Here is a 26,168-nt window from a genome sequence, read left to right on the forward strand (position 1 = left end):
TGTTTATATGGCCTAGTGATTTCATTTCCCACCTCCCCAGGTTCCTTCTGTCTTGCAGATGGTAAAACATTAGGAAGGCCAGTGATTGTTTAGTCCATACAAATTAATACGTTTTGATTTTGGACAAAAAACTATAGAGAGAGAAAGAGATGAAACTTGGCAGCTTTTCCTATGATGAATGAATGGAATTAAGAGCCAGCTGATTATACTTTGTGTGATAAAATTATTGTCTAATCCTAATGGGTCATCGCTTGCTTGTAGGCTCCAAAGACCATGAATGTGTTGCATTTTGGAAACTTTGCAAAGCAGTGTTTTATTATGCCTATCCATACATGCCTAGGAGACTTCTATTTTTTTGCTTGGTACACAGTATTTAGGAGCTGCATTCTTTTTTGTTCCCTCTGGGTAATTGTGCAAACCTAAAAAGTTTCCTGTTTAAAACAAATAAGTGAATTCATAGTGGTGTGTCTGCTGCTATTGCAGTTTCTGCATCAGATATTATGACACCACTTGGCTCGGAAAGCTGGAAATGTATGCAGTTTCTGTTTCCATTTCTCAATTACTGAATTACTGAAGTGGGAACCTGCCTGCTCCTTAAATTTTGTAATAGGGCTGCTTGTCGCGAATTCCTCATGGCGCTTTTAGCAGAATGCTCAGAGTCCCAGGTTCTTTAGTGCAGTATTATTTATTGTGAGCAAAATATATATACAAATATCTACAGAAGCAGTTCGTATAATCAGACAGAGTATCTGGCTGCACCTTGAGGCAAAAGGAAACTCCACAATCATCTACACCACTCCACCACCACCACTATTGGACAGGCTTTACCTTTAAACCGGTGACAGCCAATCACATTACTGTGGAGTCATTCCACAGAGAGTATTGCATCAGCCTGTTGCAAACTGAAGCCTGCAGACTTGCTTACACAGCATCCTGAGAATCCCAACCTGTTGTGTGAGAAATGCAAATCTAAAGCCCCCTTTGGTGGATATGGGTCTTAGCCATAGCTTGGAAAATTTTGGGACACCACAGTAGTGTGCAGATCATGGTACATGGCACATGTTGACGATGTGCTAGATTTTCATAACATTTCCTTTTCGGAGACATTCCTCCTTCCCTCGGTTCCGGCTAAATTTGTGGCTCCAGGTATCTGCTGCTTCTCCAAGGTTGTGGTTGTGGCAATGTCATCTTGGGGGAAGATGTTGTGCAGGGAAAGATGGGAAGGTAGTAGCAGGGGATTCAAGCGGTGGCGAGACCAGAAGACACAGAGGACTCCTCAGCCCTGCACCCATCCTAATAAACCAGGTTCCTGCAATTATTCAGTTAGTGGGAGGATTCTGCAGTATTGGAATGGTTTAATACAGGGCTGCTACAAAAGATAGGAAGAACAGAAGCTGTCTTGTACCAAGGCCAATCCTTAGGAACATGAGGAGAAGAAAGTCCAGCATCCTATTCTATCTTAAGCTACAGGGAACCAGGCAGAGGGCCTTCTCGGTAATGGCACCCGCCCTGTGGAACCACCCTCCCATCAGATGTCAAGGAGATAAACAACTATCTGACTTTTAGAAGACCTCTGAAGGCAGCCCAGTTTAGGGAAGTTTTTAATGTTTGATGTTTTATCATTATTATTAATATTCTACTGGGAGCCTCCCAGAGTGGCTGGGTTATAAATAATTTATTATTATTATTATTATTATTATTATTATTATTATCAAGGGCCAGCCAGATGCTAAGGGAAGTCTACAAGCAGGACCTGAGGGCAACAATTTTCTTCTCACTTGTGATTTCCAGCAGCTGGTATTCAGAGGTGCATCGCCTCTAACACTGGAAGTACAAGATATGATTATTGATCCGTCAAGCTCACTTTTATTTCTACTGGAAGTGTGTGTCCAGTCCTACCTGTATGTTCGCAACGGGCTGAATACTTCCAGCAGGTAGCTATGAAGGGAACAAGCTTGTTTTCCCCTGCTCCAGAGGCTGGGGCTCAAACCAAGGTCTTCAAGTGACAAGCAAGGAGATTCTGGCAGTTGTTGTTCAACAGCGCAGCCGTCTCCCCCAAATGCTCAAAAATTATTGGAAAGCATTTAAAATACAGTGGTACCTCGGGTTACATACGCTTCAGGTTACAGACTCTGCTAACCCAGAAACAGTGCTTCAGGTTAAGAACTTTGCTTCAGGATGAGAACAGAAATCGTGCTCCGGCGGCGTGGCAGCAGCGGGAGGCCCCATTAGCTAAGGTGGTGCTTCAGGTTAAGAACAGTTTCAGGTTAAGAACGGACCTCCGGAACGAATTAAGTACTTAACCCGAGGTACCACTGTATTCAATTAACTGAGATTCTGCCCCCCCCTCCCAGCAGCAGAAGCCTGTCTCCCCCCCCCCCGCCCCCAATGTCCTCCTTGTGCCCGCATGATCACCCTAAAAAAGCTCAACAACCTTTTGGACCGATTTCCCCAAAAGTTGCTCAACAACCTTTGAGGATGCCCCCCTAACAAAAATCCTGGATACGCACATGTCCCGCCCGCCGCCGACCCACCCCCCCCCCCCCAAAAAAAAATTGATGTGGATGAAACTGCTCTTAAAAGGACATTTGCCAGGTGTGATTGTAATTTGGGGAGGGAGGAACCCCTTTTGGAAACGCAGGGTGCGCCCCGTTCTTAGCTGCCTCCTTCCCTGCCCCCGCCGCCGCCCACACGGACCAACCGCATCCCAACTTTCGGTTTCCAATTCGTCACTTTCGATTCGTGCTTTTTGCCGGCGGAGCTTCCCTGTCCTTCCTCGGCCCGTCAGCTGACTTCGAGGAAATGCAGGCACGCCCCCCTCTATAAAGCGCGGGGACGCGGGACTGTCACCGGGCCAGTCGTGGAAGAAGCGCTCGCGTTCCGCCTGCTGCCTCCGGAACTTGCAACTTTACGCAGCTTTTTTTTTATTTTGCAGTATTTAATTTGCGTCAGTCGCGCTGGTGGAGGAGGAAAGGCGCTTGCGAAAAGGGCTGGAGAGAGAGTCGGCATGAGCGAAGAGGAGAAACGGAGCCTGCTCTGCTATCGGCGTTATATCGTGGAGACGCTGAAGCCTGCCTATGTCGTGAGCTACATGAAGGATTGGCTCAGCGATGGTGAGTCACTTGCAAGATGCCTTCTTTGCCTGGCTTTCCCGATGCACTTACTGGAGAGCAGGAAGCAGCGATGGAATAATAATAATAATAATAATAATAATAATAATAATAATAATAAATAATTATTTATTATTTATACCCCACCCATCTGGCTGGGTTTCCCCAGCCGCTCTGGGCGGCTTCCAACAAAATTAAAATACAATAGTCTATTAAATATTAAAAACTTCCCTGAACAGGGCTGCCTTCAGATGTCTTCTAAAAGTCTAGTAGTTGTTTTTCTGTTTGACATCTGGTGGGAGGGCGTTCCACAGGGCGGGTGCCACTACCGAGAAGGCCCTCTGCCTGGTTCCCTGTAACTTGGCTTCTTGCAGCGAGGGAACCTCCAGAAGGCCCTCGGAGCTGGACCTCAGTGTCTGGGCAGAACAATGGGGGTGGAGACGCTCCTTCAGGTATAGTGGACCGAGGCCGTTTAGGGCTTTAAAGGTCAGCACCAACACTTTGAATTGGGCTCAGAAATGTACTGGGAGCCAATGTAGGTCTTTCAAGACTGGTGTTATGTGGTCTTGGCGGCCGCTCCCAGTCACCAGTCTAGCTGCCGCATTCTGGATTAGTTGTAGCTTCCGGGTCACCTTCAAAGGTAGCCCCACATAGAGCGCATTGCAGTAGTTCAAGCGAGAAATAACTAGAGCATGTGCCACTCTGGCGAGACAGTCCGCGGGCAGGTAGGGTCTCAGCCTGCGTATCAGATGGAGCTGGTAAACAGCTGCCCTGGACACAGGCCTCTATGGACAACTGTGAGTCCAAAATGACTCCCAGGCTACGCAACTGGTCCTTCAGGGGCACAGTTACCCCATTCAAAACCAGGGAGTCCTTCACACCAGCCCGCCCCCTGTCCCCTAAAAACAGTACTTCTGTCTTTTCAGGATTCAACCTCAATCTGTTAGCCACCATCCATCTGCTAACCGCATCAAGACACTCACACAGCACCTTCACCCCCTTTATTTGATTTGAAAGAGAGGCAGAGCTGGGTATTGAAATAAATATTTAATTGCCTCCCCAAGGGCCCCCCTCCTCAGAAGAAGGACCAGGGCCCCAGAAGGAGCGCAAATGAAGGCTCTGTACCGGTCGGGAAGAGACAGAGACCACACCAGGATTGGAAAAAGCAAAGCCTGATCTTTATTGAAAGAACAGGAAAAAAACAACAACACAAAAAACTGTTGCAACAGGGTCCCCGCTCACGCAATGACACGGAGTCAGAGACCCTGAACAAAGGGACTGCCTTGATTCTTATACCTTTTGATTTTCATTCAGATCAATAGCAAGGAGGTGGGGGGGAAGCGATATGAGGGGTGTGAAGAGTGGATTAACATAAGGTAAGCAGGATGTTGAAAGACTTTCTGGAGGTGTCAATTTGCTGAAGGGCTCAGGTGGTATGTGTCGATCGTGTTATTTAATTCTGGATCTGCTTAAAATGGCTTTTCCTTTATCTACAGGAAAACCTCCGCAACTGCTGATAATCAGCATGCAGATGTGAGGCTGGATGTTTGAGAAGATGTTCAGGAAATGACTTAAATGTTAATGTGAAGTCCTATTCTGCATTGCTATCAATTCGGGTGTGATAGCCTGATGTTTGCATATTTTTTTGGAAAATAAGACTGCTTTATTTTGAGCTCATATCTGTGTGTATTCATGGTATGGTTTGCAGACCCAGTAGGAGGCAGTGTGGTGGATTGAGTTTTGGCAGCCTTTTGGATACAATATTGAGTCAAGTATATACATTTTGAAATATTTAGATTGTTACATTCTTTAAAAACTACATTTTGGATACATTCAGAAAAGTACAGCATAGTACGGCATTTCATTAAAGATACATCCACGAATACATTTTAAAAGGATAGCTTCATGGAGAAAGAGGTACACAGGAATGGCAACAGGCACGTTACGTTAAGATGATGCATTAAAAAGGCACACATTATATTACATTCAATGATACGTGAAAAACCACAGTAAGATGGCATCTTCCCAACAATGCGTTCTTTAATGGCATCTTCCCAACAATGCGTTCTTTAAGGCACAGTTTATTATTATTGTGGGACTTTGGGGTAGGATGATATCATTAGGATCATTTTACCTTTATTCCCCTCTCTGACCCTGATTCTCCTATGACAATTCCCCTCTCTGAGGCTTAATTTTTTGGGGAAAAAAATTATTGCCTCACATCCATTGCTACATACTCTCCTTCTCCAAGGTGATACATGGGCAGGACCTCGGGAAGGGTGCGATCGGGTTGCAAGGGTGCAAGAATGGGAGTGTGGGGTAAGGGTGAACGGAAACTGGACATAAGGATAGGAATACATTGTCCGCAGCAGCACAGGAGACCAAGGAAGACAATCAGGGAAATGAATATAGTCAGTATGCCTCTTGCTAATTCATGGAGCCAAGAGGTCTGAGGTAGCCATGACCAAGGATCCCAATCGGAAAGACCTTCATGCGGGATCTCCTTCAGAGTATCAGTTAGGGAATCTATGGAGTCAAGGTGTCCAGTGATATTGAGGGTCTGGTCTGAAACAAAGGAACAGCATTCTGTCCCGATTAATTTACACGCACCTCCTTGGGATGACAATAAATAGTCCAGACATAAACGGTTTTGAATGGACATTTTGCGCACTTCAGTGAGCTCGGTAAGGACAGAACGTGTAGTGGCTTCTGACTCTTTCATGAATTGTAACAGGACATCAGCAAGCCTAAGAATGTCTAGGTGATTTGAGAAGGTTCCATAAGCAGGGAGGAGGGCTCGGAGCCACGTTTCCCCATTTGGTTTTGGCTGTGGGTGTGTCGTGGGAATGGGGGATCGCCTGTTTCTCAAGCGGCCGTCAGGTAGAGCTAGGGTAACTCTGAACCCTGGGTGAATGTGGCCGAGGTAACAGGACCCCTGCATATGAACAGAGACCCACGTATAAGCTCTTTGCGCACAGATCCAAAATAGTCCTCCCAGCGGCTTTTTTATACGCCCGGTTCGGAAGGCAGTAATGAGGTCTGGCATAGGTTTTTCTTGAGTGAAGGGTGTCAGTACTGCAGTCAAAGCATCACTGACAGTATCATCTGCATACTGATGAACACCCAGCCCAAATCTGACAGCGAGGAAATCTGGCTTGGTTGGTGGTGTTTTTAAAGAGTTTCTAAATAGCTGCTCATAGCCCAGTGTCCTTGCAAGTGGCTGTGGGCCCAGATGCCATTGTAGTGCATGGATGCTGGTCTGTTGGACTTGGGCCAGGAAGAGAAGGCATATTCAAATTAAGTGTACATTATTATTATTATTATTATTATTATTATTATTATCTCCTGATTTTAAAACCTCAAAGAAGGTTTTAAAAAAGTATCAAGGGAGCACACTAATTGGTTGCTAGAGGAACTCACTGCCGCAGGATTTGTTGGGGGCCAATAGCTAGCTTTATTTTATTTATTTTTAAATACATCTTATTAGAGTTTATAAAGATAAATACAAAAATTATTGTCACATATCTTTCCCCCCCCCCTTTTTTTTGGTCCAAACTGAAACATTAATCCAGAGGCAGAAAAGGGAAATAAAAGAAAAGGGAGGGAGAGAAATAAAGAAGGAATAAAAAAAGAATTAAAAGAGAGAAAGAGAAAAAAGAGATGATGAAAAAAGAGATGAGAGCCAGTGTGGTGTAGTGGTTAAGAGCGGTAGTCTCGTAATCTGGGGAACTGGGTTCGCGTCTCCGCTCCTCCACATGCAGCTGCTGGGTGACCTTGGGCTAGTCACACTTCTTTGAAGTCTCTCAGCCCCACTCACCTCACAGAGTGTTTGTTGTGGGGGAGGAAGAGAAAGGAGAATGTTACCTGCTTTGAGACTCCTTAAAGGGAGTGAAAGGCGGGATATCAAATCCAAACTCCTCTTCTTCTTCTTCTTCTTCTTCTTATTATTATTATTATTATTTGTACCCTGCCCATCTGACTGGGTTGTCCCAGCCACTCTGGGCAGCTTCCAACATATTTAAAAACATAATAAAACATTACACATTAAAAAGCTTGCCTATAAAGGGCTGCCTTCAAATGTCTTCTAAAAGTCAGATAGTTGTTTATTTCCTTGACATCTGGTGGGAGGGCGTTCCACAGGGCGGGCGCCACCACCAAGAAGGCCCTCTGCCTGGTTCCCTGTAGCTTCACTTCTCATAGTGAGGCAACCACCAGAAGGCCCTTGGAGCTTAGCCCACAACCCTCAGATTAAGAGCCTTATCCTCTACCGACTGACCTACCCCTGACTTCATTCTTCTGCTTGTTTTTAGAGATGTGGTAACTCTTCTTCGATCCTTGAGAAACTTCTGAAATGAAGTAACACTGCCTTTACTTTTTTCTTCTTCTTCTACTTGAGATAAGATATTTACTGCAAGAGTCACTGACGGCTGTCTTCTGACTTCATTCCAGAGACTGTGGAGAAAATCCAAAGTCATAAGGAGAAGCCCACCACTGCTGCGGGTTTATTTCTAGACTCGATTGTAAATCTCACGGAAGAGGGATGGTTCCGTGGATTCTTGAACGCGCTGAATACAGCAGGTTTGAGTGTGCTGTAAAAATTTCAAGTTGCTTGATTGCGTGAAAATTATTAGCCTAACTGTACCCAACATTGGTTTAGCAAAGTGGTGGTTTGTTTCTTTTTTTATATAATAATTCTTATTAGTTTTCAATTGCAACAATCCAATAATAGCCTCATTTATAACAATACCAAACTCTGATAATGAGCAGAAAGAACCTTCTCCTCATGGGATCCTGCCAGTGCCGGATTTATGTATAAGCTAAACAAGTTATAGCTTAGGGCCCCACTCTCTTGAGGGCCCCCAATTTTTTTAAAAAAAACCTGATGTACATTTCCAAAATATAAGATAAAAAACAAATAAAACCTACATACAGCAATGTTTTGTGTTGTGTAGGCTCCTATGATGCAAGTAATGGGCCCTGCCTGCTATCCTGCTCCCTAAAATATCACTTGTTTGCTCCTTTCTATATAAAAGGTACCCCTGGCCGTACGGGCCAGTCGTGTCCGACTTTAGGGTTGTGCACCCATCTCACTTAAGAGGCCGGGGGCCAGCGCTGTCCGCAGACACTTCCGGGTCACGTGGCCAGCGTGACAAGCTGCATCTGGCGAGCCAGCACATCGCATGGAAACGCTGTTTACCTTCCCGCTAGTAAGCGGTCCCTATTTATCTACTTGCACCCGGGGGTGCTTTCGAACTGCTAGGTTGGCAGGCGCTGGGTCCGAGCAACGGGAGCGCACCCCCCCCCCCGCGGGGATTCGAACCGCCGACCTGACGATCGGCAAGTCCTAGGCGCTGAGGTTTTACCCACAGCGCCACCCGGGCTCCCCTTTCTATATATAGGGTGCCTAATATGTATCTTATGATAAAATACATATTTTGTTATGTGCAAATGGCTTTAGATACCTATTAGGTCCGTAAATTACCATATAGCATATATTCAACACACACAAAAAGTGACAATTTGTTGTTGACAAAGGACAGCTGGACATATAAAGGGCCCCATTACCTTCAGTAGTTTAGGGCCTCATCAAACCGAAATCCGGCCCTGGGTCCTGCCTGTGTCTACCTACTACTTTCAAAGAACTTGCTTGCAGCTGCCAAGGGTGATTTTTCCATGAGAGAAGGACAGGCTATGTTCTTCTGGTCAGTTGGGCTCCCCTGTGAAATCCCCACTTCCAGCTGACGTTAGCTTCAGCTAGATGCAGGACTTGGCGGTCAAGCGGTGGCTGCAGTGTGCTTTTGGAGATGGCCTATTTTACAAGCACAGGGGCAACATTGTCCCTCCCCTTTTCTTTTCCTTGTTTTGCGGTACATGTGGTAAAATAAAAGGGATCTCTCTCAAAAGAGAATCTAGCCATTGCCCAGTGGTTGCAAGCGAGCATGGAACCAAGGCTGAAGCCAGACATATATTTAAAAAACACTGTGAAAATGTTTTTTTTAAAAAAAGTTTTAAAATATATATTGAATTTGCCACTAGCTCACCATCGCCATCTAGTGTCACATTTGTATAATGCACTTAAGATGTTATATTTGCAGCTCAGTCCCAAGTGTCTTGAATGCTTTATTCCCGACAAAGGAAAGAAGTTGTTGCTTCGTCGAACCACACCTTTTCTTGGACGTTTTATCCGAAGCTATACATTTCCTCCCCCTCTTGTTTCTAAAGGTTATACCGGCCTCCGTGAAGCCATTGAAAATTGGGATTTTGAGAAGATTGAGAAGCTGGAAGAGCACAGGACGTTGCTGAATCGAATTCTGCCCTCTTTGAGGGAAATTGATCCGGCTCAGATACTACTCCACCTGAACGATTGCCTCATACATGAGGAGTTTGAAGAAATTCGACAGGTATTATAGTGGTACCTCTACTTACGCGCACCTCTGGTTATGTTTCCTTCAGGATATGCATCCGGGTTTCGCAGCATGCGCAGAAGCGTTTTACTGCGCTGCACGCATGCGCAGGACAGGCACCTCCAGTTGTGAAAACCAACTAGAGCTCTGAAACAGATCTCGTCTGCAACCGGAGGTACCACTGTATTTCAGAACAGAAAATACTTGGTAGGCAGGACTTATGGACCGCAATACGCATGCCTTTATGTATAGCAGAATTGTGTCCCTCCAAGAACCACTTAAGGACGCGGGTGGCGCTGTGGGTTAAACCACAGAGCCTAGGACTTGCCGATCAGAAGGTCGGCGGTTCAAATCCCTGCGACGGGGTAAGCTCCCGTTGCTTGGTCCCTGCTCCGGCCCACCTAGCAGTTCGAAAGCATGTCAAAGTGCAAGTAGATAAATAGGTACCACTCTGGCGGGAAGGTAAACGGTGTTTCCGTGCGCTGCTGTGGTTCGCCAGAAGTGGCTTAGTCATGCTGGCCACATGACCCGGAAGCTGTACGCCAGCTCCCTCAGCCAGTAAAGCGAGATGAGCGCCGCAGCCCCAGAGTCGGCCACGACTGGACCTAATGGTCAGGGGTCCCTTTACCTTGAAGAAATACTTCTTCAGCCTTGAACTGATTTGTTTTTTTTAAATCAAATGAACCAGGGAATTGGGGTCCAAGCTTCCAAGAAGGAGGAGTGGCTTTGAGTCACAGAACCTCCCATTTTTGAACTGCATTGCCACATTTTTTTCCCCAGGAGCACCCCCACTGAACATAGTAAGACTTATTTCTGAGTAGGCATGCTTAGGGTCATGCTAGAAATGTTTGAAGTTGCACCTTGAAGTTGCTTGAAAATGCACCTGTGCTGACAAACCCCCACTCCTGAAAACAACCCAGGCTTACTAAGATTAAAGATTAGGATTAAAGAAGTTTAAGGAAATGGAAATTTGGTATTTAAGAGGTAAAATTTTAATGCTATATTATATTAAGATTAAAGATTGGGATTAAAAAAGTGGGAAAGAAATTGCTGGACAAACAATTTGAACTGGAATACAAAAGAGGGAGGCATGAGGAGGTCCAGAAAATAAGTAAATTTAAAAACGGAAATGAAAAGGTGATATTGTTTTTAAATGTTCTGTTTCTTTCTTTTTTTTGTTTTTTGTTTTCTGTGCTTTTTTCTTTTTTGGATTATGTACTGTGTATTTGTGTATTTCTTTTTTATGTTTTTCTGTTTAACTTTTTACTGAAACCTTAATAAAAATCATTAAAAAAAAAAGAAAAGAAAACAACCCAGGCTTGTATCTCAGATGAAGGTTTCGTTTTTGGAATAATAAATGTTCAGAGTGGTTTTTACAGTTATATCAAAAATTACCTATTTGGTTATACTATTAGAAATACATCGACAGATAATTATGAAATAATTGTGAGGTTTAATAAGTTAACTGTTTATATTTGGACAGCTTTTCTGCTGTACTTTATTGGAAGGAGAAAAATAATCATTTCCTTAGTAACAATTTAAACCATTTATTTAACAAAAACAATAACATTATAGCATATGTATCCATGTTTGTTAACTGATGTGGTTAAACATTAAAAAAAAAACTTAGACTGAGTTTTAGCACACATGAAAAACTTAAAATAAATCCTTATTTCCTACAGTCTTTGGACTATCATGTAACTTAAATAGAAAACTATCTTTAGAAAGATTTTCCTCCAAAAGCATTTTATTTTAAAAATCCAATTTAAATTGACCAAAACAATTGATTTTTTAAAATTATTATTTTTTAAATCATTGATTTTTATCCACCCTGTTTAATTGCTACTTGGCCAGTGTAGAGTTCTGAAGCAGACCTGAAAAACATTAAAATTGTTGCGGAGCAAGTACCCATTCCAGCTAGACGGAAGCATTCAAAGGAGTTGTGGAACAGAGTCGCCAAGGGGTGTGACCCATTGAGAGTTGCAGGGGCTGGATAGAGAGGTCTAAAGGCCTGCCTTTGATATCACCACCCTTCCCCAGGCCTGATGATCCCACCCATACTATAGAGGATGTACCATATTTTTCACTCTATGATGCACTTTTTCCCTGCTAAAAAGTAAGGGGAAATGTGTGTGTGTCTTATGGAGCGAATGCAGGCTGCGCAGCCATCCCAGAAGCCAGAACAGCAGGAGGGATCGCAAAAGCAGCGATCCCTCTTGCTGTTCTGACTTCTGGGATAGCCACGTGAAACCTCTTCAGGACATAAGGAGGAATGTTCCCCCTGCCCTGAAAAGGTTTGGCATGGCTATCCCAGAAGCCAGAACAGCAAGAGGGATCACTGCTTTTGCTGCGCAGCGATCCCTCTTGCTGTTCTGATTTTGCTTTGCTGGAGAGGTGCTTCGCAGCTTTCCCTCTCTGCGCAGCGCCCCTTCAGCGAAGCGGGAGGAGAAACAGAGCCCCTTCCATTTCTCCTCCCACTTTGCTGGAGCGGCGCTGCGCAGAGAGGGAGAGAATTTTTTTTTCCTTGTTCTCCTCTAAAACTAGGTGCGTCTTATGGTCAGGTTCGTCTTATAGAGCAAAAATACGGTATATTTGTTCTCTCTCTCATGCTAATAATTTGGACTTGTATTGCAGGTTAAAAGGAATGAAGGGAATGCAGCGGGTATGAGGAAGCTTGTAGAATGCCTCTGTAGGTCGGATAAGGAAAACTGGCCCAAGACCTTCCAACTGGCGTTGGAGCAGGCTGAATATTACGACCAAAGCGAACTGTGGAATTTGAATGAAGGTAACCGGGCAAGTGGTCGTTGGGCCATCTTTAGCCCTTCTCAAAATGGGGAGTTGACCCACATGCATGTTGAGGTGAGGATGTCTATGCCAGCTCACCCTACCGCACCCCAGTTCAAGACTTCTCTGCACATTTTGAAAGCCTGGCGCTGTTGCCACCAAAACAACCATTGTGCGAATGTTCAATGCTTTTTCTTTTACCTCATGTTCAGGTAGTGTCGATAACACCTGTGTGGAAATGAGAGATGAAGACGAGGGAGCCTGTGCCGTTGATATCAATATACAGTTTTCTGAAGAAGCCGAATCGGACAATATGAGCGCGAGTCCGGGTTCCTCGTCGTTGGGTAAGACCACCAGAAACTGTGTTAGCATCCATATAAGAATCTGCATCCTATATTTAAATAAATGTAGAAAGGTTAAAAAATTCTCATTAAAAGTCTTTGGATAACCCTACTAGTGTTGTTAATCGCTTACCAAAAAAAATTAAATATTGTGTAATTTTACTCCAGTCTTTTGGAAGACTTGATCGTTCTGATTTCAGATTTTTCCCGTCAGCTTTGCCAGTCCATCATTTTCATCTGCCACTCTTCTTTCGTTGGTACTTCTTTTGATTCCATTTTTGGGCTAGAAGGGTTCTTGTCACTGTTACTGCATACATGAACAGTCTTTTATCGTTTTTTTGGTCTCTCTTCACCTACTATACCCAGTAAAAAGGCTTCTGGTTTTTTAACAAAAGTGTTTTTAAACATTTTCTTTAACTCATTATATATCATCTCCCTGTAAGCTTTTAACTCTTTACGAGTCCACCACATATGGTAAAGGATACCTTCCTTTTCTTTACATTTCCAACACTCGTTAGATCTTGTCCTATACATTTTAGCAAGTATTGATGGTGTTAAATACCATCTATACATCATTTTCATCACATTTTCTTTAAGTACACCGCATGCAGTAAAATTAATACGTTCATTCCACAGCCTTTCCCAAGATTCTAACTGAATATTATATCCAAGATCTTTAGCCCATTATATAATCACCCCTATTATTACAGCCTTTAAACAGCTGTACACAAACAATTGTATATAAACGTCATATACACTAAAAAAATTGAGACGCTGGCCTGAAAATAATATTGGGATGGAGGGCCATTGCTGAGGGTTGCTTTAGCACTTGTAAGTGCAAGGTTTGTATCGTTACTTAAATAGATAACATGTAAGTTTTAAGAAGTGCCTTTCCCCAAAGTTCTTCTCCCTTGCTTGTGTTCCTAGGTCCTTGCCCCCGATCCGTTTATGTTCCAAAGGAGGCCAGGAGTTACCAGACAGAACTTGCCCGGCCTGCTCTCAGTGGCAAGCATACTATCATCTGTGCCCCTACTGGTAAGTTTATTAAATAGTAATAGTCAGCATTTGGATTGCAACACATTTCACATGTTCAGATTGCTTCACAAACGTCACAGTCATTGCCAGAACACGAGGTAGAAGAGTCAAGACAACCAAATGCGGACAAGTAGGTTATATTTCTTAAATATAATAAAGGTACCCCTGACCGTTAGGTCCCGTCGCGGACGACTCTGGGGTTGCACGCTCATCTCGCTCTATAGGCTGAGGGAGCCGGCATTTGTCCGCAGACAGCTTCTGGGTCATGTGGCCAGCAGGACTAAGCCACTTCTGCCAAACCAGAGCAGCGCACAGAAACGCTGTTTACCCTCCCGCCGGAGCAGTACCTATTTATCTACTTGCACTTTGACGTGCTTTTGAACTCCTAGGTGGGCAGGAGCTGGGACCGAGCAACGGGAGCTCACCCCCGTCGCGGGGATTCGAACTGCTGACCTTCTGATTGGCAAACCCTAGGCTCTGTGGTTTAGACCACAGCGCCACCCATGTCCCATTAAATATAATAACTTGAACCGATAAACTAGTCAGAGTCAATCTGTGTAACCGGATCAACTAAAGTCCGGGCAGGTTTTCATTAATAGATGGGGGTAATTTCACCTGGGGCATAGAAACTCTGTGTGACTAAGGGATGCCCACAACCCAATGCTGCCTCAGGTAAGGGTTCCATTATTTCTTAAATCTTCTCACCTGCCCGGACCACATGCCCACTAGCCAAATTGAAGGAGCAGTACTCCAACAAACATCATCCTACAGTATGGAATAGGCGGCGGGGGGGGGGGGGGAGAAGACCCCAGTCGATTAGGGTCTCCCCCCAAAAAAATTCCTATTCTGCCCTTGGAAAACAGATGACTAGCCTGTAGGCCCACACCTCAAAAGGGTGGGGGGAGGTGCCGAATAAAGAAGAGGGGAGAGTGTGGGGCAGAGCAAGCTTAAATAGCTTGTCACCACCTCTTCCCATTGAGCGAAATCGCCCATTGGGCCATAACATTTTCCCCTCGGGAGATACCACCTCTCCTCTTCCAGGGGAGGAGGGGTGTGGCAAATTTATCTCACCCACCCAAAAATGGTGCAAATGTCATTGTTACAATAGCCTTAAAAGGCTCAAACTATCCCCATGTTCCAGCTGGGGAACTGAAGTTGCAAGTTCATGACTGTGTTGCTATTTATTTAATGGAGGGAATTTGAGCAGTATACAATCATTAAAATGTTTAAGCAGCTTACAAAAAATACTGGTTGGCTGGCATCTGTCTCGGGAGATGATGGATGACTGCACCTTGGGGCCAAAGCCATTTAGGGCTTGAAAGGTCAGCGCCAGCACTTTGAATTGTGCTCAGAAATGTACTGGAAATGTACATATCTGGATATGTCTGGGGTAGGAGCTGAAATTATAGAGACTTGCCCTCTCATAGTCCAAACTCTGAGCCAGGGGATCAGATCCTATGTTGGTACATGCAATACAGTCATCTCCTAGGCAGGTGGTATAGAGGTTGCAGAAAGGTATAAGGCCATTTTGGTTCATTCCAGGAACAGTGAGGTGCTTTTGCTTTGCAAATCTATCCAACCGGCCCTGTCTTCTGCATTCTGTCTTCATAGGTTCTGGGAAGACTTTTGTGTCTATTATGATATGTGACCATCACCTCCGCAACATGCCTCCTGGACGGAAGGGGAAAGTGGTCTTCCTCACGACTAAAGTCCCAGTATATGAACAACAGAAGAAAGTCTTTGAGGAATATTTCAAGGGAAAGTACGACCTTAAGTCCACCTATGTAGTCATTGAGCCTTCTTGAACCCAAACAATTGGGAAAGAAAGGGTTTTTCTTTATAGATGCTATACAGAAAGATGCTTCCTAATCTTTCCCGAGAAATGGGTGCCCTATCTCCTCCACCACCAGATGTCTTCCTACCTTCATTGCAAGGAAGAGTTTTGTCTCTGTGTCAGATCTGCAATGCCTGGTCATGCATGGGGGAACCAATCCACAGTTTAACTGGGCTCTGCTACCTAGGGTTGACATCGTCATTCAGCTGCTTGGTCCAGCGTCTGTCAAAACATCATGTGAAGCCAGGAATCCTCCTGTATAGCAAGGGTTGAAGGCTACTGGTCCCCAAGCCCTGCAGCTGAGAGAGGGGCACAGAGCTTCTCATTCGGACCATCTGCTATCACTGCAGATGACCAAGAAGGAGCACAGGCAGTCACCAGCGGCGGAAGCCACCGCATGGAACTGCCTGTGATTCCCAGCTTCCTTGCTGGCCCTTCCATGTGGCCTGTCTGCCTGCTCTGTAAAGCTCCTCTGAAGGATTGGGTCCATTTAAATGGTAGATGTCGAAAGGACAGAATGCACCGGTTCCGGTAAAACACGTGAGAGAAAATCCAGCAGGTGTTCTAATATACAGAGTATCGGACCAAACCAAAAGCTGTTGTTGTTCAGGTGGATTGAATGCTTTAAAAAAATCTTCAATCAAAGCCCTTCAGAGCAGTCAAATGCTCAAACCCAGGAGTGGCTTGGGAGAGGGAGTGGTATCTGCTTGGCCTCTTGGCAGTGGCATTGCCACCACTTCCTGGCGCTCTCACCGGTACCAGTGGCATAGCCTCAGTTGCCAGTGCCCGGGGCAAGGCACAAAAGGGACAGGCCACCAAGGCTCATGGGCCTGCTTCCTCGTTTGACGGCATGCCACCATGCTTGCGGCTGCCTGCTCCCATGCAAGGGGCTCTGTGGCAGCCCCAGGGCAGCAGTGACCCAGCACACACCACAGCGGTGCCAGCCGTGGTGCGAGAAGCGTGTGGCGCCAAAGGAGGGTGGGCGGCGAGAGGGGGCTCTGCCCCAGCAGGGAAGGGACAGGCCAACTGCTCGCTCTCCACTCGCAGCCCACCCGGGTGCTCAGGAGCCACAGGTTGCCGGGCCAGAAAAGGGAGCCACCTCCAGTCTAGCAGCCCAGTTGTGCCCTTCAGAATTTGCGCCCAGGGCGATGGTTCCTGATGCCTTCCCCTCCCCCTCACTCCTGGTGAGCAGCCGCAGTGCCACTGTGAAGAGGCCAAGTGTAAACTGCCAGCCCTCCCCACCAGCTGCTCCTGCTCAAGCCTTCATTCTTCTAGTATTTGCCAATGGTGAATTGTGGCCTGGTTCAGCCGTTCTTTGACCCGAAAGAGTCTCCTTGTATTGGATGAGCAGGTGCAGACAGTATATATTTAATAATAATAATAATAATAATAATAATAATAATAATAATAATAACAACAACAACAACAACAATAATAAAATTTTATTTATACCCCGCCCTTCCCGGTTCAAAAACCGGGCTCAGGGCGGCTAACAACACTTAATTATAAAAGCAGCATAAAGTACAGTATAAAAACATGAATAACAATAAAATTCAAAAATCAATTAGATAATCCCTAGGGCTAGCTAGCTGTATTGATCCTACTTGGGCCAGTGAGGAGGCCAGGGGAGAATTAGCTGTGGGGTCTCAGAGCAGTTAATTTTCATAAAAGGGGAGGGAAGAGAAGGGAAATAAAAGATCAGGCTGAATTCAAATTAAAGGCCAGGCGGAATAGCTATGTCTTACAGGCCCAACGGAAGGAGATTAAATCCTGAAGGGCCCTAGTCCTTAATTAATTAAATATTAATTTATTAATTAATTAATTAATTATTAATTAAATACCTGCCACCTTTTGATTTTCCATACATCTTTCCCCTTGCAAATTTCTCCTGGGGGTGCCAAATTACAAAACGATAAAGCAAAAGGTGGAGTGGGGACTTGGGCACGTAGATCTTTCACACGGTGGTATTTTTTAACACCTTCTCATGTGTCGTCAGACCCGCTGAGTCCCCAAGGTGAGCTCCTAGTGTTATCAACGGCGTCTGTCTCCCCCTCTCGCTTCCAGATTCAGTGTTGCAGGCCTGTGTGGGGAAAGCGCAGTGGGTACCCCTTCGGATATGGTTATCGAGGCGAACGATATCACCATCATGACGCCTCAGATTCTTGTGAATTGCCTCAACCACGGAGAGCAAGCTTCCCTCTCGTCGTTCACGCTGATGATTTTCGACGAGTGCCACAACACGACCGGGAATCACCCTTACAGCGTGTTGATGTCCAAGTACTTAGATCTTAAATTTGAGCAAGCCGCAACACCGCTTCCTCAGGTGAGACGTGGTTCGGTCATGGAGAAGGTTTGGGAACGCAGGCCAAAACAACCAAAAAAGCTCAGAGCTTGTTCATGGGTCAACTATTAGAAGCTCAGAAGAATTACATCCGTCTGCTAGGGAAAGTCAGGATGGGTGAAGTCAAAACTAGGGCTGGACGATAGATAGATGTTTTCAACATCACGATATATCACCAGCTAAACATTGCAATATACCACTATATCACGGGGTCTGAAATAAGGATGGAACCATGTTGAGGCATTAAGGGACACGGGTGGTGCTGTGGGTTAAACCACAGAGCCTAGGACTTGCCGATCAGAAGGTCGGCGGTTCAAATCCCGTTGCTCGGTTCCTGCTCCTGCCAACCTAGCAGTTCGAAAGCACGTCAAAGTGCAAGTAGATAATTAGGTAGATTTTTGCATAACACCCCCCACACATCATGATTTGCAATATATTGCCAGGTCAAAATCCATGAAACCGATATCACGCTATGGATTTCAAACCGGTTTTGGACAATATATCACCCACAATATATCACCCAATAGTCACAACTGCTTTTATAGGTCAGGCCCGGGGTCAAACTCTGCCCTTCAGCTTCTCTGTCTGGTCACAGAGACTCTCCTCAGACCATACCTTTCCATAGAATTACCTCACACCTTCCTTGAGTGTTTCTGCTTCCTTGAAATGTCACCTTTTCCTTTGACGGTGCCTCTCGCTTGCCTAGATGAAAGGGCGGGTGGGTGTAGAAGCTAGCCTAGTGTGCAAAGGTAAAATCTGCATTAACTGCCTCGCCCAGTTTTGTCTCAGATACATAAGCTAGGTGCCAAATGGCTTCTTAAACCAAGGTTGCTTGTATGTATAAACAAGACCTGCAGTTTATAGGGACTGAACTTGCCACAGTTTCCACAGTTGCAGGTGTGCAAATAAATCAAATGCAACGTGTGCTCAGATTGTAGGACTGACGGCCTCCCTTGGAGTTGGCAGTGCCAAGAGCCTGGGTGAGACGGTGCAATACATTTGCAAGATCTGTGCCATGCTGAATGCCGAAGTTATATCGACAGTCAGAGAAAACATAAAGGACCTGGAGGAAGTTGTCTACAAGCCCCAAAAATGTTAGTACACATCTTAGCTGCTTTCTTTTTGAAGGAATGTAGCTTCCACCCATGCCCATTAGAAGAAGACGCCCAGGGAGATCTACTTACATGGTAAAGATTAGAGCTGAGCAAGACTGGGGGGGGGGGGGTTCAAGTTGTGGTATAGACCCTTGCCACCCCACTGCTCTTTTACATTAATGGCACTGGTAGAGGCTCAAGTGTGGTGGGCAACACTGTGGAACACAAGGAACAGTGGGATTATAGATCACAGCCTGCAGACATCATGGCATGGTGCCTTCCTAAATGGCTCTGCTCTCTTCATACCTTCAGCCAAAGTTGCAATCCTAATCCCACTTACCTGGGAGCCCCAGTGAATTCAATAGGACCTACTTTGGAGTAGACCTGGGACTCAGCTACAATAGTTTTTTAAAAAGTGTTTTAAATGCGTTATAACGCTGTGACACCAGATGACGCAGTAGAGGTATATCCTTCAGCAACGTGATTTCCCATTGTGAGCTCTCCTGAAACTTTTTTTTTTAATGTGTCTAGCTCCAGCCCTGGTAATAATAATAATAATAATAATAATAATAATAATAATAATAAATTTATTATTTATACCCTGCCCATCTGGCTGGGTTTCCCCAACCACTCTGAGCAACTTCCAACAAAGTATTAAAATACAGTAGTCTGTTAAACATTAAAAGCTTCCCTAAATAGGGCTGCCTTCAGATGCCTTCTAAAAGTCCAGTTTTTGTTCTTCTCTCTGACATCTAGTGGGAGGGCATTCCACAGGGCAGGCACCACTACCGAGAAGGCCCTCTGCCTGGTTCCCTGTAACTAGGCTTCTCGCAGTAAGGGAACCGCGAGAAGGCCCTCGGCGCTGACCTCAGTGTCTGGGCAGTACGATGGGGATGGAGATGTCCCTTCAGGTATACTGGGCCGAGGCCGTTTAGGGCTTTAAAGGTCGACACCAACACTTTGAATTGTGCTCGGAAACGTACTGGGAGCCAATGTAGGTCTTTCAAGACCGGTGTTATGTGGTCTTGGCGGCCGCCCCCAGTCACCAGTCTAGCTGCCGCATTCTGGATTAGTTGTAGTTTCCAGGTCACCTTCAAAGGTAGCCCCACGTAGAGCGCATTGCAGTAGTCCAAGAGAGAGATAACTGGTTAGGATTGCACTGTTATTATTACCCCACCCATTTGTCTGGGTTGTTCCAGCCGCTGTGGTGAGCTTCAAACACACATAAAAACATAATAAAACATCAAACATTAAAAGCTTCCTGATATAGGTCTGCTTTCAGGTGTATTCTAAAAGCTGTATAGTTATTTAGCCCCTTGGCAAGGTGGGCACCACTGCTGAGAAGGCCCTCTGCCTGGTTCCCTGTAGTGTCATTGATTTTTTGGCGATTCCCCTAAAACAAAAGGAGAAAACATGTTTTTGGGGGGAGACTCAACTTTGCCCCTCCCCCCAAAAAAAGCTGAATGGAAACTTTTTGAAATATGGCAACCCTAAGCTAAGGCCATTTTTACTTGTGGATAACAGGATTGTGGTCTAATCTACCATGTCATCATTGATTCACTTGTATTGTACTTTCTCCAGTCTGCCAGTTGGACATGGGAAAGTACCTGTCAATTATGGCTTCCCTACATGCGTTGCAGGGGCCGGGCTATGCTTTCTAGCCACAAAGAGAAATTGAGATTCATGTTGGTGTAAGAGGAGGTCCTCCCCATTTTTTAAAGAACACATTTTCTGTTGGGGTGAGGACCCAAGTAATCATGAACGGATGATCTCAGGTTCCAGGTAATAACATATTGCTAACGTTGGTTCTTCTTTACTGCAGTGACTTGCCTCGTGAAGAAACGTCCCCAAAACCGCTTTGTCACCATTATTGCAGACATGATGTCTGCAACTGAGAGCCTAGCAAGAAAAATCTATGCTATAGGTAAGGGCCTGGAGCAGGCTTAGGGATGCCATTCCTCTGCTACATCTATATGTCTTTGGGACACTTACGTAATGTCTTTGAGGTAGTCACTGTTTTCCCAGCTTAATTATAATGATTATGTCACTTGTTGTTGTTGTTGTTGTGTTACCATCGCAAAGCAATTTACACAGATGATGATGATTTTTTTTTTAATTTAAATTTTAAATAATTTTTATTAAGTACAAATTAGAAAACATACATATTTACAACAAAAGAAAATACAAAAGAAAAAGAAAATACATATAACCAAGGAAAAAAATTGGAGAATACTTTGTGTCTTTTCATATTTACAGTTATGTATACCTCTATAAAATGCTATTCACAATAAAGGAGTGAAATGAAAGATAGGGTATCAGGAAAAAGGAAAAAGAACAAAGAAAAAATAAAGAAGTAAAAGAAAAAGATCATAGGTGGAATTTTTTAAAAAATTTATACATAGCCATTTCCCATCTATATTTATATTCAGTTGCATAATTTCATCTTGTCCTTATCTACCTTAAATAAAGTGGGGTTTTTTTTAAAGAGTTCCACCGTTGATGATGATTATTATTATATTTACATCCCGCCTTTTCCCAAGACCAGGAATTAAGGCAGCATACAAATAACATAGAAAAAGTTAAACTCTTAAAACAGTTACCGATAAATACATACATACACAGCTATCTATTTGTGCCTCTGGGGTGAAATCACACCGCAATGCTAGAGTACACCCCCTCAATCTATATCTATATCTTATCTATATCTATATATCTATATCTTATCTAAAGGTTCACACACCGCAAGAGCACTGAGACTTAATGGATTAACTTCACTTTATAAACTATATATAGTTCCTGTTTAGAAAGTGAATTCCATACCTAGGGTTACAAACACACAACATGCATTTAAAAGCAAATGCGTTCACCCAAAGAATCCTGGGAACTGGAGTTTACCACCCACAGAGCCACAATTTCAATCACCCTTCACTACAGTTCCCAGGATTCTTTGGGGAAGTCATGCTTTAAAGGTACGCTGTGTATGCTCCCCGTGCCTCATTTAAGTGGATATCTTTTTACTGAGTTTGGCAACGGCATAGCTGTTTTTCCCTCCCCTCACCCCATCAGATGCTTTGTCTCACATTAAAAGTCGGTGCTTTGGAACCCAGAAATATGAGCAATGGATCGTTGATGTGCAGAAGAAATGCCGAGTGTTGCAGCTGTCTGACAAGGAGGAAGAAAGCCGCGTTTGCAAGGCTCTTTTTATTTACACAGAGCACCTTCGGGTGAGTAGCCACTCTTTCCTCAGAAAGCCAGCCATTTTCCCTCTGCTCTGCGTCCAGGCATGAACAGAGGGATTTGTGTTTAGCCTGTCTCATTTGGGTTGATGTTACAATAGTCATTGATGGACTTCCACACTTGGTGGTCTTGAACTAAGATCACATATTCGTCTCCTTGGGAGCCATTTTGTCGTTCTGTGGCAGCTCTTTCCACTCAGTGAGCTATTCCTCTTCACTGTCTTACCACACATACAGTTCAGGCAGTGTTTTCTATTTGAAGAAAATTACCAAGTTCATGTGGTGAGTTTGCATCCACAAGCTACTTTAGGTGAGAGGGGTTTAAAGCGGGCCTGGCTTGGCCGCCATTTTGTGTCTTGCCAACCCCAAGAAACCTTACTAGACGCTTCTGCTTTGTGGTTGAAGGACACCACTAAAATGTTCTTGACTAGCCCAGATGATACATGTTGAAGATTTCTTTTAGCTTCCTTGAACTCTAATGAATGTGTCTTGCTTCTCTGGACAGAAGATAGAGGGAGATGTCGAAGTGTGTGTAAAAATGGCTGCTCACCCTTTCCCAGGTGGGTGACGGTTGTGACCCCCCTCGCTCTTAGCCGCCATCCCAGGGCGTTCAGAGCTCACGTTGCCGCTTGGGTATCTGGGAATTTCCCCGGTCGGTTGGTCTACTAGGCAGGATTGCCCACCAATCAGAGACCCTTATGACTGGTCAGTGCCTCGCTGGTTGGCCAGGCGTTGTCTTTCATGTCCAACTGGGCAGCGATGCATTTAAGCCGGCAGTGTTGGAGATCTCGGCACAGGGCAGATTGGCCAGTGGTGGCCTTGGGATGGTCACCCCTGTAGATCATCATCTTGGGTAGGCCAAAATCCATGAAATGACCCTCACATGGTTTCAGCCCTCTGGCAGGAGGCTGAAACAGACATACACCCAATGCCTGAGCCAAAGTTCCACTTACATCTGTAATCAATAAAGTTGTGGCCATTTTCTTTCTTTCTTTCTTTTAATAATATTTTTTTAAAATTTTAACATACAAATTATAATAAATACCACAAAACTTCACCACTTATACAATCTTTTTTTCGGACTTCCATCAGCACCTCTGATGATCCACCGTTTTAACCACTTCTTATGCATTTCTTAAATTCATATTGCCCTTAATTATCTTAACTAACCATCCTCCCCTTTATCCATTTTTGCAATAGTTCCAATAATTCACCTCACAAAACTTCTTGCAAACCTAAAAACGTAGTCTGATCATCACAATTACTTTTCACATAGTCTGTAAATTTACACCAGTCTTCTGTGAATTTCTGGTCCCGCAGATTTCGAATCCTTCCTGTTAGTTTATCTAGTTCTGCATAGTCCATTAATTTCATCCTCCATACTTCTTTCGTCAGTAATTCCTCTTGCTTCCATTTTTGTGCCAATAATATTCTTGCTGCCGTCGTTGCATATAAAAACAGCTTACATTCTTTTCTATTTATATCACTTCCTACAATGCCCAGTAAAAATGCTTCTTTTTTTAATAAATGTATATTTCAACATTTTTTTCATCTCATTATATATCATTTCCCAGAAGCTTTTAAGTTGTGGCCGTTTTCAACCTAGATCATTGTTTGCCTGAGTCCATCTTACCACTCCTTATTTTAACCACAGCCTCTGGCACCACAATTAGCCACAATTAGCGGGCAAAGCCTACATTTACTTTCCTTGCCTTCTGCACCACTGGAAGTTGTGTCGTTGAAGATTGTCCAGAAGGGAGCTAGCTGCCCTCAGTCTGAAAAATCTCCCCCCGCCTCTGTTTTCGCCCCTAAGTTGTATTACTGATTTCAAAAGCGTTTGAATTTTCCTTTGCATCCAGAAATACAACGACGCCCTCATTATCAATGAAGATGCACGTACTCAAGATGCACTCGCATACCTGAAGGAGTTCTTTAAGAATATCCGAAGTGGAGGCTTTGATGAAATAGAGGAGAAGCTGACTTTGGATTTTGAAGGTACTTCAAAGGAATACCCAGGGCTTTTTTTTCTCCCAGCACCTCTCAGTTGGGCACCATTGCCATTCTAAGAGAATGAGGGAGGCGTTCATGAGGTGAGTTCCAGCACCTCTTTTTCTAGAAAAATGGCGCTGGTAATACCTCCTTTCCTGGTGGAGGTGTAGTAGCCAAGTAAATGCATTTGAAGTATAAGTTGGAAACAAGGAGCAAGTTCTCACAAATTTTGTATAGGTAAGGTAAGGTAAAGGTAAAGGACCCCTGGACAGTTAAGTCCTGTCAAAGGCGACTATGGGGTGCGGTGCTGAGGGAGCCGGCATTTGTCCACAGACAGCTTTCCGGGTCATGTGGCCAGCAGGACTAAACTGCTTCTGGTGCAACGGAATACCGTGATGGAAACCAGAGCGCACGGAAACACCATTTACCTTCCCACCGCAGCGGTATCTATTTATCTACTTGCACTGGTGTGCTTTCGAACTGCTAGGTTGGCAGGACCTCGACAGAGCAATGGGAGCTCACCACCACAGATTCGAACCGCTGACCTTCTGATCAGCAAGCCCAAGAGGCTCAGTGGTTTAGACCACAGCGCCACAAGAAGTGAAAAAGAAACAGGAAGTAGCCAAGCTGCCTCAATCCTTTGCTGATGAAACTCTTAAAAGGTTGCTGAGATGATAAAACAAGATCACCCCATGGGTCCTTCCTGAAGTTTTTGGGTGAAATACAGAAAAAAAATATTTGTAAGTTGCTTCAGCTCAGGGCAGGATTTAGGTTTGATGAGGCCCTAAGCTACTGAAGGTAATGGGGCCCTTCATAGGTCCAGCTGTCCTTTGTCAACAACAAATTGTCACTGTTTTTTGTGTTGAATATATGATATATAGTAATTTATGGACCTAATAGATATCTAAAGCCATTTGCACATAACAAAATATGTATTTTATCAAAGTACATCCAGTTTTTTCCCCTTTAATTTTTTTGGGGACCCCTAAGAGAGTGTGGCCCTAAGCTACAGCTTGTTTAGCTTATACATAAATCCGGCACTGCTTCAGCTAATCTGTTGTTTTTTTAAAAAAGAGAAGTAACTAAGCAAGTATTATAGAGAAGTAAAAGAAACTAGCAATGGTCTTGTGTACTAGATTTTTCCTTTTTCTTCGGGAGCGGGGGGGGGGGGGGATGATCTCTCATATATCACACAGACATGGATATAAAACTTTTTTCTCTGCAGCTAAATTGCCAGAGCTGTGTAAAGATGCTCAGGATGAATCCAATGAAAATCCCAAATTGGAAAGGGTCACTTTTATTCTGGAAGAAGAATACCGCCTCAACCCACAGACACGGACTATTCTCTTTGTGAAGACAAGGGCACTAGTAGCTGTAAGAGAACCTGTCTTAATAGCCCTAATGGGGCAATTGAAAATATCTTGTCTATTTATTCTGTTGTGCTTGGGCTGAAATATGAATCAATAACATTGGCTTCCTAGCCAGTAAGTTGTTTTTAAAAATAAATTAGCTGTGCAGTAAAATAATCGTGACATGTCAACATAAAACACACCATCCAAAAATAATTTTGTTCTGCTGTCTCGTTTCATCAAGAGTAAAATGGCAAGGTTAGGAGTGAAGTTTTGGCTTCTCTCTGTTTGAAAGGATGGATGAGTGCTGTCAGGGCTGCCCCTGGTCTCAGCTCACAAAAGACCAACGCCAAGTTCTTATATACAAAGGTGTTTATTGGAGTTCATTGTTTGCTTCACATCCGAGGCGCGCAGCCCCACGTCTGTTACGCTTAGACCGTTGAAGTCCCCTCTGAGTCAGTCCCTCCCCTGCACCAGTTTAAGAGGCTTGCGCTGCTCCACCTTTTCCTCCCTTTCCTTTTCCGCAGGGTCTTCCTGCCCACTGGGATTTTGCCCCTCCTGGATTCCCCTGACGCGGAATCCCCAGATTGCTCTTCCCCCCTCCTGCGGGCTTTGGGACCTGGCTCCTCCTCCGGGCTCCCTGTACTTCCG

At 44.5% G+C, this 26,168-nt stretch overlaps 1 protein-coding gene across 2 annotated transcripts in view; it reads left to right on the top strand.

The window, feature by feature from the left end:
- The first annotated feature begins 2,802 nt into the window (after positions 1-2,802).
- RIGI (RNA sensor RIG-I) overlaps positions 2,803-26,168 on the top strand; it is a 31,007-nt gene continuing 7,641 nt past the window's right edge. For both annotated transcript variants that reach the window (XR_013980934.1, XM_080987757.1), the window contains exons 1-13: positions 2,803-3,113; positions 7,560-7,688; positions 9,333-9,511; positions 12,149-12,299; positions 12,511-12,642; positions 13,567-13,674; positions 15,286-15,436; positions 17,573-17,831; positions 18,781-18,943; positions 20,766-20,867; positions 22,010-22,167; positions 24,039-24,174; positions 25,394-25,542. Coding sequence is in view for 1 of the 2 variants with exons in the window: in XM_080987757.1 (XP_080843883.1) it covers positions 3,008-3,113; positions 7,560-7,688; positions 9,333-9,511; positions 12,149-12,299; positions 12,511-12,642; positions 13,567-13,674; positions 15,286-15,436; positions 17,573-17,831; positions 18,781-18,943; positions 20,766-20,867; positions 22,010-22,167; positions 24,039-24,174; positions 25,394-25,542 (1,923 nt within the window). In the remaining variant the exon portion in view is untranslated. The remainder of the gene's footprint in view (positions 3,114-7,559; positions 7,689-9,332; positions 9,512-12,148; positions 12,300-12,510; positions 12,643-13,566; positions 13,675-15,285; positions 15,437-17,572; positions 17,832-18,780; positions 18,944-20,765; positions 20,868-22,009; positions 22,168-24,038; positions 24,175-25,393; positions 25,543-26,168) is intronic.

The sequence above is a fragment of the Podarcis pityusensis genome (genome assembly GCF_964106645.2).
Source record: "Podarcis pityusensis genome assembly, chromosome: 17".
Lineage (NCBI taxonomy): Eukaryota > Metazoa > Chordata > Lepidosauria > Squamata > Lacertidae > Podarcis > Podarcis pityusensis.